The following is a 14,801-nucleotide window of genomic DNA, read 5'->3' on the forward strand; positions in this document are numbered from 1 at the left end:
TCCCTTGCCCATATGCAGGATTCAGTTCAGTGGAAATACAGTTTATTCCCTGAGCACCCTGTGTGAGGAAAGGCCAAGCTTCATTCATTTTTGACCTCCCCTAGGAATGCCATAAACTGTCAGTTGGAGGATAGATGGTAAGAAATTGAGGGAATAAGGACATTTTTCTGTGCATTTGTGCTCTTATGATTGCAGAACCATAGATGGCTCAAATTCACTTACCTTTGAGTCAGTGTTTCAAGTCAAACTTCATTACCACGAGGTTTCAGGGGGTTTCACTCTGCAGGAGCTAGAGTTTAAAAGAGAAAGCCCAAAAAGCATCCTTCTGCTGAGCAAAACAGTTTCTTGGCCAGCTGAGTTAGCTTAAAACAGCAAAAGATTAACCAGTTAACCTGGGGTATTTCTGGTGGACCTCTGCAGTGATTGCTTGTGAGATTTTCAGTGTTTTGAAGCTGACAAGCTATCTACCATCCCATAGGTAGTGCTAACTGTGCACTTGCTGTTCAAGGAAGGTCTGTTAATTCTGAGTTAGCTCTTGACCGCATTCATCTACTACATTTGATAATCAGAGCTGGTTCAGAAAAGCAACTCCAGGGAGTGGAAGAAGTGCTAGGTAGCAAAGGATTTGTGTGGGCTCTTCCAGATATTCAAGAGAAGATATTCTTCAAGTGAGGAGATGGCTTGTAGAAAAGAGAGGCTTAAAGGGGAGAGGCTCGGTAGCCTGCATGGATTGGGAACGGGATCGGTCTTGTGGAACAGGACTGAATAAAGATATTACCAGTAGTCCAAATCCTGGTGTAAACTGGTCAGCTCCACGCCTCGTTCCAGCAGTTTTCCTGATAGTTTGCAAATTATTGTGGTAATTCTTAATGTTGTCATCTATGCACTACACAAACCCAGGCCACTCTGTTCCTCCACATAGGACGTGGCTCTTGGATCTTTTTGTCTTTCTGTTGTTGTTTTTCTTCTGGTTTCCCTCCATTTGGTGCATGCATTTCATGAAATGTGCACCCAGAACTGGGCGCAGCCCTCCAGCTCGCCCATGAGTAACGCCGAGCAGAGGCAGGATTACCTCACTCGCAGAGCCATCCTGTTTGTAAAGCCCCGTGGGGTGTTAATTCTCAGTAATGGTACGACACTGCTGATTCATGCTCGTTTTCTGATCCATAACCACCACGAGCTCCTCTGGGCAGAGCTGCTGCTCACTTGGCTCTTCTTCCTTGTCACGGGTCGCTGCAGTGCCTGCCTGGTGCTTTTGCCCGTAGTGAGTTGGGTTTGATTTATTTGAGATCACTTCTCTAATTTGTAACCGTGCCTGGGATTGCAGCTCTTTCCTTCAAGGTGCTTGCAGCCCTTCTGAGCCTTCAGGATATTCTCTCTTCCATCATTCAAGTCATTAGTGGAAATTATTTGAATAATGCTAGACTCAGACCAGGCTTTTACAGGATCCAATTTGAAGCATCCTCACATTCTGACAGGGACTCATTGGGTACTGTCTCTGTATGGGTTTTACATCCAGTTGTGCATCCGTGCCACGGTGGTTTCATGTAAAGGAAGTCTGAGGTCTATAAATCTGAATTGGAAGTCTGTCCTGGTTAAAAAACAAGAGGAAAAACTCTTCACTCTGTAAAGACATCCCTGTAGGTGCCAGCTCTTGGCGTAACGATGGCTCTCTGACTTGTCTGAACTAGAAAAAGGCGTTTTTCCTCTCTGACAATGAAATTGTGCTGCCTCATGGTTTTCTAAATGAGTTCTTCAACATAGATAAACTCTTTTAATCAAACCTACTAGATGTTCAGCTGTGCAGGAGAGTTGCAGTTCTCAGGTTTGTAAAAGTGTCCATCCAAGTCTGGGCTAAGCCAGTGGTTTTCCTGCAGGGTGTTGCAAAAAAACTGAGCCTTGAGGACTTTTTTCATGAGCTGTCAAAGGGGAACGTGTCAACAGAGCCCTTAGAAACATGACCTCTGAATTGCTGAATTCCCTGTCCCCTTCCCAGGTCCACCGTAACAGCCTGGTGCGATGTAGCTGCGACGTGAACCCCTCGTGCGCTCTGTGCGGCACCCGGAGCTCGACGACTCTGGAAATCCAGTACGATGCCCCTCTGCTGGAGCGCCTCTCCCAGCTGGACTCCTGCATCCATCCTGTTCTATCATTCCCAGATGGTAAGCACGGCACCAACAGGACAACCAGGGCCCGAAATGGGAGACGTGGGACGTGCAGGGCTTCACCCCGAGGAATTGCAGAGCTGCTGGGCACTGTTGTTAAGACCGAGCTCCTTCATCTGCAAGTGGTTTTAGGAGCAGAGCGCTTACTGGAGCCTGCGAGTCCACGCTGGGACCTGGCCCTCAGGCTGGTGTCATTACAAACCAGTTGAGAAATATTGGCTTCTGCAGAATTTATTCATCTGTGTAAAATTACTTGTGGATTGGTTGAAGTCACAGAAAACTTCTTTGACCTTGTATGGAATTGTAAATGAGCTGAGCTGGGTCAGAGGGTACAAGAAGGGATGTTCCCATTAGGATGCTCATTTCCCTGTGTTCTGGTTTCAAGGTTAGTCATCGTTAAGAGGAGTAATTCACCACCCCTAGCTGTGGGGCATTCACACTCGGTGCGCAGGGACTTCTCCCAGCGCTGTGGTAGTTGTAGTTTCCAGGGTCTTCTGCTTCCTAAGCTCCCGACTTAAAAACAAGCTGCTGCTTTGACCAAAAACAACTGCCCTGCAGGAAATTGGTGTCCTCCTGTCATCTTTTCCCTCTGATCCCAGAATACAGGGCTGCAAACTGGCACTTCTATCAGGAGAGCCAGGAATTAAACGTCACAGCAGTCTCTTTGCTTGCTAGGAGAGGCTGGCTGCCCAGGGTGTAAGACACCGCTGGCACCGCACGGAGGGAGCTGCACGCTCCTGCTGCTGGTGATGAGAAGTGCATGGTCTGGGTTAAGACATGGGGCTGGTGTGCGCAGAGCTAAATTCCAGCTTTGTGCAAACTTTGTGCAACAGTAGGAAATGCATGGTATGTCTGGGAACAATTAATCTGGCATCTTTCAGGAGCCCTGTGTTTAAAGCAGACTTAAAAAAACAAATTTGGGCTATTTTTAAAAACTAAAACCCCACCCATCCCTAAGAAACATCCCTGTGTTAAGGAATGCTACAGGAATTGAATGTGCTGACCTCCTGCGGCGCAGCACCGGTAATCCTCTGCCTGGAGTGCTGGATGTGACACCCCGCAGGGCAGCGAGCAGCCCTGTTACAAACCATTGCATCACGGCCACCAGCAGAGCCTCATCCATTTTATTAGGGTCAGCCGCAGCCAGCTCACATGATGAAAGATCTCTTCTGGCTGCAGGAGATTAAAAACTTGGTGTTTAAAACAAGGGTGTTTAAAGCTTCAAGGGTCTGCACAGAAGCACCTCCTCTGCCTCCCTCCCGGAGCCGGGGACGGAGTCACTTGGATTATTCCCTAGTGCCTCGTAGAGTTTTGCTAGGGTTGCTTTTTGGGGCTAGGGGTACCTTCCCAGCAAGGCATACAGCAAGGCAGGGGAAGCGCTCAGCCTGAAGTTGTCTCCCTGCCGAGTGGCAGCGCCGTTTGCTGCCGGTGCTCCCGCCTGCAGATTTTGGGGGCTCACCCAGAGAGCGATCAGTCCGACGACCCGGGAGCACGTGCTGCCTTTCGCTTTGAGCCCCCGTCCCTGGGGCTCCTCCAGCAGCCGGGGCTCTCCGGTGCAGTTTGCCAAGGGCAAAACCTCCGGGAGCACTGCAGGAGGAAAAAGCTCCTTTCATTCTCCTGGCGGGCAGGCGGGCGGGGAGGCTCGGTGCCTTTGAACCCGCTCTGCGAGCGCTTTTTCCCCTTCCCTTTGCTTTTTTTTTTTTTTTTCTCTCTGCTTCGGCTGATTTCTAGCTGGGAATTTTCAGATGATGTAATAACCTTGGTGGGAAGGATGGGAGCCGCGGCGCGCGGGCTCGGCGCGGTTGCCATCTGCCGGTCCTTGGGCAGGCTGCAGCGCGCTGCAGGAGGAGCGGCGCCGGCGCTGCGCGGGCTCCGCTGCAACCAGCGCTGGCTGCAGGGCAGAGAAAAAAACACAGCACATTACTCGTTTTTCTGCTCGCCACGCTTTGCCTTCCTTTTTCCCCTCCCTCCCAACCTTGCCCGTCCTGCCACAGACTCGTGAGCTGCTGTGGAGGGAGCGAATTTCCAGGAGAAAGCAAAAGGTTAGCAAAGAGGCCATTTTCCCAGAGGCTGCAGCATCCTGCCCTTGAACCTCGCTGGCTGCATAATCAGAGGGTTTGAGCCCTCTCTTCTCTTCGGGACGTGTCTCTGCACACAGCGGTGGTGGCCAAAGAGCTGCCGTCGCACCGTGATCACCTCTCCTTCCCAAACAGATGGGGCCAAACCAGAGCTTTAGCTGTCAAAGCCTGTTAAACGCAGCTGTCCTGGCTTTTTCCTGAGGGTCAGGTTCCCCCTATTAATAACAGCGGGCTCCAGCCCGAGCTCTGCCAGCTCCCGCTGTCCTGTTTGCCTGTCCCAGCTCTGCTGGGGCTTTCCAGTCCCTGGACCTATTGGGAAATTGTGAAGGGGTTCAAATATCAGCCATCGAGCCTATCGGCAGGGCTTCAGTCCCTTCAGGTTGCCCTCTGAGGCTATCGAGATGGAGTTCCCAAATCGCAGGGCAGCTCCGTGTCCCCTCTGCAGGCTTCACAGGGAGCTTTATTCCTGCTGCGGGGCCTGGGAAGGTTCATCTCTGAGCAAGGTCGCTTCAAAATCCCTGTGAAAATGTCGTGTGAGACCTAGGGGAGGGATGTTTGTACTGCTCGTGCTCATCTTCGTGCTTCTCGCTCCTGGTTTCAGCAGCTGGAGCCAGCACTGAGCTGTCAGGACAGCTCGGAAGGAGAGCGATGGGTGGGATGCCAAACCTTGTGCTGATATACAGAGATCTTAGGGGTGGTTGGAGAAGATAAGAGAACTACCGAGATGTGAATTTGTTAACCTGCAAGGTTTTAATGCTTTTCCAGGCTGGGATTTTGACCCCTGGGCTCTCAGAAGAGAGCTGGGGCTCGGCAGAGAGATGCACAGCACCAGCGTTTGGTGATCAGATGGGGGGTTTGAAGCTCTGGGTGTGAAAGGAAGGTTTATTTGTGGCACTCCTGAGGCTGAGGGAGCCTCCTGGTCCACCTAGTGGTGTTTATAGACTACCGTACGGCTCAGGCTATCCGCCCAAGCACAGCACTGAATAATCTCATTAGCTCCCATCCTTCAGCTAAGGTCAGCGGCGCACATGTGCGTGGGATTGGGGTGAAACGAAGCCTGAGAAATGTGGGCAGAAGCAGCGTCTGCCGGCTGCACAGCACGTGCTGGCTGTGAGCAGGCAGGACGATGTGGAGCCAGGTGCTCGGGGTGCTGGGGAAGAGGATTAGGGGCAAAGAGGGAGCCGTGGGATTGTGCTGAGGACGAGTGGAGCCTGCTGTGCTCGTGGGTGGCTGAGTGACCCAGCCCCTGCCTGGGGAGAGCCCTGGCGTGGCTGCCTTCACCTGGAGCCTCTGGAGTGTCCTGGCGTAGCGCAGCCTTCGTTAGGTGGTTCAGATGCCCCATCAGGCAGATTAACTTCACACAGCGCTCGGTTGGCTTTGGGGCTGACCTGAAATGGAGGATTTCAGCTGAATTTCTCTCTTCCAGCCTGTACCTCTCTAGATTTGATGTGCTGAGATAACTGGGCTTCTTGGAAGTCAGATCTGAGATAGCAGAACAAAACGTGGGCACACGAGGTGCCTGCTAGTGGTGGAGACACGTGGCTTTCCTGACAAAGGTCTCGTTCCCCTGCCAGGATGTACTTGGGCTGTGAAGGCTGCAATAACGTGCTTCTCTCCAAGAGCTGCAGGTTGGAAAAGCTGGATCCTAACATTGCAGGTCCTCCGTGAGCACGAGGAAGGCAGACCCAGGCCGTGCAGCGAAAGCCTGCTGTGTTTGTTGGGGACTGGGGGGCAGTGGTGGTGTTTCTGGGGCATCGTTCGGCTAACGTGAGCGCCGTGTTTTGTGTTTCGTGTCCTCCTGCAGACGTGCCGACGAGCCTGCACTTCCAGAGCATGTTGAAATCCCAGTGGCAGAACAAACCCTACGAGAAAATCAAAGCTCCCAAAAAGCTCTCGCTCAAGCACAGAGCCCCCATGCCTACCAGCAGCCTGTCCGACCCTATTCGCAAGGACCGCCACAAGCTGGTGAACTCCTTCTTCACTGCAGCCAGTAAGTGGCCCCCTCCTGGTCCCCGCCGCGTGCACAAACACCGCCCCGGTCTCGTACCCAAAAGCAGTGCAGTTTGGGAGGAGAGAGGAGGATGCCCTTCAAACAGAGCCCTTGGGGATGAGGCCAGGGCTGAAGGTGAAACGTGTGCAGGATGCTGAGGTGGTCTCGGCTTGTAGGGACCCCTCCTCACCCAGCCCGAGGCTGTGCTCACGCAGCTCTCCCAGCACGGGCAGCACCAACGCTCAGCTCAGCGTGGCTGCCCGGGGCCGGGATGGTGCTGAGCCCGACCTGGCTGGATTCAGGGAGCTGCTCCGTCCTGCCCGAGCCTCCTGTGCCGACAGAAAGAGAGGTGAAAACTGGCGTTTCATAGCTCTTTCTCTGTTCCCCTCCTCAGAGCGCTCACATCAAAAAATCCAACCAGACAAGGCACACAGGCCGGCTTTAGACGATTTTACGGCCGTGTCCAAGGCCGAGAGAGCGCCAGAGCGCTCGCTTGTCCAGCCTCCTGCCTATGACAAAAAGCGATTGCGAGACTGCTCATCTGAGAGGAGTGAAGGTAGGCTCCCACGGCCAGGTCTCTCGGGGGGAGCTTGGGCTTTGCTGCATACCCAGCCTCTCTCCCCCTTCGGCCTCGGAGAAGGGGGGAACGCACTGCTTCTGGGCCTTGTCACCACCGCAGCGACGCCTCGTGTGCTCTAACTGCTTCATCCCGCAGGGCCTGGCGAGCTGGCAGCTGCGGTCAGAAGACGCTTCTCTTTCCTGCAGTGCTCCTCAGCACCGGCCATTTCTGGTGCAGACGGTCCTTCTCTCTGCCCCCAGCCCCCCGGCCTTTTGTGGCTAACGTCATTCTCTCTCTCTCTCTTTTCTCCTTCCCTCCCCGTGCAGTGTTGAAGCATCACGCAGACGTCGGTGGCCCGAGCTACTTGTCGGCGGCTGCGACCCCTGCCCCTCACAGCCCTATCGCACGGCAACTGTCCACCTCCTCGGAAGGCTCTGCCCCTGCCAGCACGAGCTCACAGGGCACCTCCAACGCAGCCGTAAGTATCTGCTGCCCATCTGGAGGGGCTTCTGAGCTCCTCTCCACCACAGCGTGGCTCAGCCTTCAAGCTGTTCCACCTAGACTTGAGGGCTCGGTGTTCCTCTTACCTCGCTGGACCCGCTGCTTCAGCTGATGGTGGGATCGCCGGCCCTTTTTCTGCTCTGCCTTTGGGTTTGCTGCGTTTCTGGATTGACTTTGGCTGTGCAGAGAGCCAGTCAGCTGCAATTAGAGGTTCACTGCTAGTTCAGTAGCTGCTGGTAAATGTTCCTGTTCCCAGTAGTCCCCTGGCTTTGCTCCACATCCGGATTTTGCTTTCTGAAGTTGTCTGTGGATGCCAGGAAAAAAAGAGTAGAAGAGCTGAGCACCAGCAGTGTGTTGCTGCTGCTCCAGCAGTGCTTCCACTGTGATGTCTTCCCCTTCACAGCCTGTTCGGTGTGTGCTGGGTTGGAAATGGGGCTGGGGCAGAGCAGTGCTGGCTGGGACCTCAACTTGCACTTGGACACGGGTTTCAGCAGTTGCTTAACTCGTATTGCCCTCTGAGATCTGCTCAGCCTCCCAGAAGTATGATGGGATTTGGGACCTTCATGGAGCGGTGCCTGAAAGCCATCAGTGAGCAGGACCCCAGCTCCATCCTGCTCTGAGCTCTGAAGGTGGCCCAGGGAAGCCCCTGGCCCCTCTCTGTGGCGCAGCCCAGGCTGGACGTGGGGCGGGTGGGAGGCATCTGTCCCTGCTGGCTCGTGCCCTGGTCCTTGCTCCGAGCTCCGCCAGCTCCCAGCTGGGTTCCTGCCCAACACACGTTTGCTGTTGCGTCATCAGCTGTGTCATCAATGATGCCAGCTCAGGGTGGCCGAAGAACCCAGCCAGCAATGGTAGCTTTTGCTAGAAGGCTCTAGGTGTTGTGGGGAAGGGGACAGCTCTTCCCAGCAGCTGTAGTGTCTCAGGATGCCATCTCTCTCTGCTTCGTGTGCTTCTCTTGGGCTTGCTTTTCCGCTTCTCTTGCTGCTTTTTCATAAACCCCTTCTGAAAAGCGAGGTTGCTGAGCGGTGCTGACAGCCTCACAGCTGAAATGATGCCCTCAGAAATGTCCACTGAAGGGCAAGGGGAAGCCCTGCCGGGTATCCCTGTGCCACCCCTCACTGCCCGAGCGGACTGGGCAGGCCGTTAACGGTGCATCCTGGCAGCTGGTTCCTAAAACTCCTTTCCTTCCTTGCCGAGACTCTTCTCGGTTCGTAGCACTGGCAGATTTTGACTCTGTAGTATAGATTGGAGAATTAAACAAATGTGGTAAGCAGAATCTATATTTGTTTTGGAGAAATGGTTGTTGGTGGGTGGTTTTTTTTGCATTCATGGCTGTGCCTGTTCGTGTTGAAATTAGGATTTATAAAGTCTGTCTCTTGCAGCCTGCAGACAAGCTGAGGCTGCAGCTTTGACTTACAGGCTTCCCCATTCAATCTCAGTGGAGTGTCGATTCTGAAAACAGATGACAAATCCAACAAATCTGCTGATCACCAAAGTCCAGCAACTCTCCCCAGTCCCAGAAAGCCTCCTGTGCTCTTCCAAAAGCCCAAAGCTATCGGTGTATGCATGAGTTACTGTAAGGCAGGCCTGGGTTTGGGTCTGGCTTAGTGGTTTTGCAGTAACTACCAGCATGCAGAACCTTGCCATGAAATCAGTGCCCCCAGAGTTGTTCATTAGGGGAGGTGGAATGAGCAGGATTGAGCGGAGAGCAGTGTGTGTGAGGGGAGGTGCAGCGTGCTGCACCCTAACTCTCCGTGGGGCAGCGGGGCTGTGCAGTCTTGCCCGCAGTCTTCATTTTCTTCTGTGGTTCCCCAGCAGATTTTGCTTCAGAAATGCTGCTCCTTGTTGTGTTTTACCAAATCCGATACAAATTTGATTGAGGCAGCTCAGCGAAGTGCTGTCAGCGAGTGTGGGTTGAGCTCCGAGCGTAATACAGGAACACTGCTGCTTGGGGACACAAAGGCATCTGGTAATAGGATTCTGCATGGGGAAGGGCTGCTGTTCTTCTCGGATCAGGGAACAGATGTAAAAAAGGACGTCCTCGCCCCACCTGGGTGTGCTATGACCCTACCAGAGCGCCCCCGTGCAGCACAGCCTGCCCGGCCTGCTGGGGTGCACCCAGCTTTGGGCTTTGGCTCCCAGGGGCTGCGCACACAGCTCAGAGCACCCCCAAATACCACCCAAACACCAGGAACGTGCTGAAAAACAGGGCGAGGAACCTGAACCGGGGTGATGGCAGCTGCCCACCCGCTCACATCCTCATCCAGCACCCGCAGCGGGTCCCTTGCGCTTCAGCTCCTGCTTGGTTTTGCCCAAAAAGCCACAGGGATCAGAGGGGGCGCAGGTAAGGTGCAGGTGGCTCCGTCAGGGAGGCAGCACCCTGAGCTGATGGGGAAGGTTCGTGTCGCCGTGCCGGCAGCGCTGCTGTCACAGGTCTGGGGGAGGTTTTGGGATAGACAGATGGTAGGAGGGCACCCAGCGTTCAGCCCGGTTTAGATAGCTAAGTGTGTAGCTTATTTCTGTCTTGGAAAAGCTATTCCAGTCAGAAGTACGATGCAGATGGAAGCTGTTAGGTTCTCGGTACAGCTGTCAAAACCCGAGATGAACTGCTGCTGTCTGGCTGCTTCCCATTCCTGCTTTGCCACAGCATCTCCTGGCAGGTCCCTGCAGTGCCCCGAGGAACGGGGCTGTGGTCCAGACGCGTGGTCCTTCCCTCTGCCCCCGTGGTCTCACCGCCCCCTTCGCACAGGCAAGGAGGGAATAGAATTGTATTAAAGCAGTAAGATCGTAGTAAAGGAGACCTTGCTTCATCTTATGCTGACTTGGCTTTTCAGCCAGATCAATGTCGTGGTGGCAGCAGGGTGGAGATGGTGGCTGGAGCTCAGCAGCCCCTGCTCACCTCGCTGCAGTGCCCGCGGGGCCACCGCAGCCTCGTCCTTGTTCGTGCCTTCCAAACCAAGGGCTTTGGTCGCCCTGTGCCCATGGGGAAGGAGGGCTTCCAGCAGGCGGTAGGCAAATTCTGTTCCCACACAAATTGCTGTTGGCTTTGGGGTCTGTCGGTCGCATGAGACCACGTCCCGTGAGGCCACGTCCTTTTTGTGTCAATGGTTTAACGCGGCAAAACCTGCAGCCCTCTCTCACGTTGTTCTTGTCCTTTCGTTCCAGCAGCCAAGGAGGAGGAGAGGGGAGAGCTCCTTCGATATTAACAACATCGTCATCCCGATGTCTGTCGCTGCAACAACGCGCGTGGAGAAGCTGCAGTACAAAGAGATCCTCACACCCAGGTATGCGCACCAGCCCCAGCTCGAGGGGGTCTGCCTGCTTTCACCACGCAGCTCTCAGGCCTCAAATTAAGCCTAGGGCTTGCTCCAGTGGCTGGTGAGGAAAGGGGCTTCCTTCCTCCTTGAGAAGAAGAGAAAATTTGGAAAACTTTGGCTCATATCACTGAGGCAGACTTTGGGCTGAGGTAGGACTGCGTTGTCTCAGCATCCATGGTGCAGGAAAGCCACCTGCGCTGCTCACGTCTCCCCGAACAACCCAAAGTCATTCTGGTTGTTTTCTGCGCCTCTACAAAGCTCCTGATTGCAGTGAGCTGAAGGTCTGGGTGCTTCCTGGTGCTTTCCATGCACCCGGGTGTGCCCAGGCCCCCTGGGCTTGGGGGGGCTGATGCTGAGGGTGGCTGTGACCAGGAGCAGAGGCAGCCGTGGGAACTGGGAGTCTGTGCCTGAGCTGAGTGCGAGGAGGTGAGCTGTCAGCCCTTGCTCAGATGATCTTGAATGAAGCCTGTTGCTGGGCCAGAGGAAGAGGAGGAAACGCTGCAGCATCTGCTCTGCTTCCTCTGCCCCCACAGGCTCCGGCCACGCTGCCAGAGCAGCGCCAGGAGCTGGGCAGGGGCAGCGAGGAGGGGCTGCAGCAGGAGCACGCCAGGAGCAGCGTTGCCCATGGCTCAGCCCACTGAGGAAGGACAAATCTCCTGCGTGGGCACTCAGTGTGCACAAACCGCCCCCTTCCTATGGAAAAACTTGCTCAGAATGGGTCAGGCGAACGCAGGAAATGGAGAAACTGTTGTCTGGTACCACGGGGGGTGGATTTGGGTAGATAAATGTGGCTAAAGCTGAGCCCGGATGTGTTTCTCGCTGTGCCAGGGTTGTGTTTCTTCTCCCACAGAAGGTAGGGGGGGGGGTTGTGCTGGGCACGTGCTCGGCCGTGCCCGTGCCTGACTGCGGTCTGACGGTCTGACTTTGTGTGTTGCAGCTGGCGTGAAGTGGATATCGGCGCTCTGAAGGCGAGCCCTGATGAAGACAACGAGGAGGTGAGAGCTGCTTTATGTCCCCCTTAGCTCGGGACAGGGTTGATGGCAGCTAACAGTGTCGGTGGTGGGTACTGGAAGGGTACAGACACAGGGACCTCAGCAGAGGTGCAATCTTTTCCTTTTTGGCAACAAAAGGGCACAACTAGCTTTGCAGGAGCCATTCTGGTGCCGGTTTCTTTTTGGAAACAGAGTGATAGGGCAGAACTTGGATTAGCTGACTGGGCACAGCTCAATTTGAGGTCTGATTGCTGTCAGGAGACCTTTCTGGGCAGCAATCTTTTATAGAGATAGACTAATCAAGAAATCATGACCAGTCATGCTGCTCTAGTTATTATTTTAGCTAAACTGCTATGATGACATTTCCTTAAACCTCTGTGTGAGTGCACTCGCTCTGGGATGAATGGCTTTCCTTTGGTTTTTAGTTCTTAATCCCTTCCTTAGCAATGCAGACTGAGTTTAACAAGGTGCTTGCTCGCTCACTGAGGCACCTGCCTCCCTCCAGACATGAACATTTACTTAAACCCATGCTGTAGCTAACGCTGGAAGAACTGCACGTAGCTGTGTGTTTAACGTAAGAAAAGCCCTGACCAAGCCCTGTACCATTCCCTTTCCAGATCGAGGACTTGTCTGATTCGGCCTTCGCTGCTCGGCACGGCAAGTGCGAGGAGATGGAGCGGGCCCGGTGGCTTTGGAGCACGAGCATGCCCCCGCAGCGGCGGGGCAGCAGGTACGCTGTCGGCTCAATGTCCCTGCAGGGCACGGGTGTCCCGGGGTCAGCAGCGCTCGGGCAGAGGGTGCAGTGTGCTTCCCTTGGCGCAGGAGTTGTTCGCAACAGATCTGGCTTTGTTAAGCTGGCTGGTGGATAAAAATGGTTGGATGTTTGTGCTGGCATCGGGAAGGTTGCTTCCATCTACAAGAGCAGCCTGAGGAGCCCCTGCAGGAGTGGGACAGGGTCTGGCTCAGCCCGGGGGTAACTTACCCACCGGTGAAGTTGCAGACGAGCAACTCTTGCACTCTGGGTTTGGATTCTGAGAAAAACAAAAGGGCTGAGCTGGGCATCCTTAAACAGGAACACGGAGCAGTTGTGCTGAGCGTTGTGCTGCGGATTGCATCGCTGCTCGATACCTTCAGCAGCGTTGCTTTGGTGTTCCATTTATACGTGTCCTTCCGTTCCTCTGATCACTTGACACTTCGTTCCTGTGCTGCAGCCTCTTTTTGTGAGTGGGTGTCTAAAGCTGCACGCAGTTTGCAGCTGTGGCTCTCTTCTTACACAGCTTTATGATGAGATTGGCTCCTTTCCGTTTGGTTTCTGGAGCCTTGGCCTCGAACCACTCTGCTCTTGGGCAGAAATTCTTGCCGAAGTGCAACTGCAAGACGCACTGGCCTCCTTGGTCTAGTTGTGGTTTCAGATCAGCCCTGTCGGGGGGGTGTGGTCGTGCAGGACTTCACCAAAGGTTGCATCTGTCAAGCTCCATTTCTGCTGCTGCTGCGCTTCATCTGCAGCTGCATTTCCTGGCGCTGGTTGAGCGTGGGACATTTTGGTGTTTGTCTGCAAGCTTCTTCAGTCAGTTTCTCACATCTGTTAGTACTTCACCCTACCTTTCCTCTTCTCTGAAAACCCCTTGTAAGGATGTTGGTGCAAGATGGTGCCCTGACTGGGTCACTGACATAAATTCATGGTGCGGGTGTAGAAATGCTGGTGAAAAGGGACCTCTGGAGGTCTCTGGTCCAGCCTCCAGCTTGAAGCAGGGCTGAAGATCAGGTTGGCCATGACTTTGGCTAACACGGTGTGAATGCTTCCAAGGATGGAAGTTCCTCCACCTCCATGGTGGCTGGAGCAGGGCTGTGCTCACTTGGGAAGCAGGTTTTGCTGCTGCTACGGGAGGCAGCAGTTGGATCCTGCTTTCACCTCTCTGCCAGAGCGAGCCAGCCCAGCGCCCTCTGCTTCTTATGAACCCCCCTCTGCTTCCCGTGCCTATCCTGGGACCCTGCAGGGTGGGGTGGGGATGTAGGTGCCCCTGCTCCACTGGCCACGTTCCTCGGTGCAGCCGAGGATGTGGTTTGCTGTGTTTGTGTTGAGCTGTGCTGAGCTCAGCTTGGCGTTCACCACATCCCGAGCTGCTCCTCGGCAGGATCCTTGCCTGGTCCTCCGTGGCCAGCCTGGGCTGATGCTGGGGCTGTTTGCTGCAGCTGCTTTGGTCCTGAGAAACTGCTGGGGGCCTCCTCCTCACGGCCCAGGAACTGCTGCTGTGCTTCGGCCAGTCCTTGCCCCTCACCTGTGGCCTCCTGGGCCAGGTGACAGCAGTACAGATTGGGGTGAAGTCGGTTTCTCTGAAATATCATTCTCTGAAATGACCTGCCCCAGCAGATCTGCTGAGCATCTTGTGGTCTTCCTGCCTCGTGTACATAACAGACTGTTTTGTTTTCTTTGTGTAGCAGCTTCTAATGGCATCTTGACTCAGCACATCATGCTCCATGTAGCCTGCTGCAGGCGTAGCTGTGCTGTTAGTGCAGTTTGGGCTGGGTTTCTGTGTTCTGATGAACATCATAGCCCAGGTACATTTTGGAGTGTGATCCTTGGCCATCCTTGATTCATCCACTTGCTGCTGGAATTCATCTTGATAAGATACCCACAGATAGGGAGGTGTGAGATGGGCTTTTCTGTTTGCAGCCTTTGGGTCTCTTATCAGGCAATCTGTGTGGCTGCTCGAGCTTCCTTAATTCTTCGTTTAAATCTTCTGAAGTCGAGGGCTTTCACTGTGCTCCCCCCGTGCTGAATGTTGAATTTGGTGCGGTTTCAGTGTTACTGATTCACTACAGTTGCTTCTTGGACTATCTGTGAGGTGTCAGGTGGCGTGTGGATGATGTTGGGAACACTTGGAGGGGCTGCTAAAAAAAATCTGATTTCATAGGGACCTTCTCATGGTGGCATTTAGGCAGCACTCATGAAGTAGGAGCCGTGTGGGACAAGTTTCCTTGGCGGAGCAGCGTCAGTGCTGCAGTGCCGCATCGAGGCAGTGGAGATGGGCACGGGTGGGCCTGGAGGAGTCAACCTCGGGGCTGTGACGTTCCCTCTCAGTGCACACACTGAATTCCTGCAGCATTCCCTATTGCATGGGCCCTCCCTAGGCGGGGATGGTGGAAGGGACCAAAGGGTGGCAGAGAGCGGTCTGGGCACCTGGAACGGGACCGAAATCAG

The 14,801-nt window shown here is 54.4% G+C and overlaps 1 protein-coding gene across 9 annotated transcripts in view; it reads left to right on the top strand.

Moving 5' to 3' along the window:
- KANSL1 (KAT8 regulatory NSL complex subunit 1) overlaps positions 1-14,801 on the top strand; it is a 91,765-nt gene that overhangs the window by 74,305 nt on the left and 2,659 nt on the right. For 7 of the 9 annotated variants that reach the window (XM_084496206.1, XM_084496207.1, XM_084496208.1 and 4 more), the window contains 7 exons: positions 1,997-2,162; positions 6,048-6,233; positions 6,628-6,789; positions 7,119-7,270; positions 10,456-10,574; positions 11,545-11,602; positions 12,217-12,329. In XM_084496206.1, the coding sequence (XP_084352332.1) occupies positions 1,997-2,162; positions 6,048-6,233; positions 6,628-6,789; positions 7,119-7,270; positions 10,456-10,574; positions 11,545-11,602; positions 12,217-12,329 (956 nt within the window). The remainder of the gene's footprint in view (positions 1-1,996; positions 2,163-6,047; positions 6,234-6,627; positions 6,790-7,118; positions 7,271-10,455; positions 10,575-11,544; positions 11,603-12,216; positions 12,330-14,801) is intronic. The other 2 variants (XM_084496212.1, XM_084496213.1) reach the window with 2 other exon arrangements.

The sequence above is a fragment of the Aythya ferina genome, assembly GCF_964211825.1.
Source record: "Aythya ferina genome assembly, chromosome: 23".
Taxonomy (NCBI): Eukaryota; Metazoa; Chordata; class Aves; order Anseriformes; family Anatidae; genus Aythya; species Aythya ferina.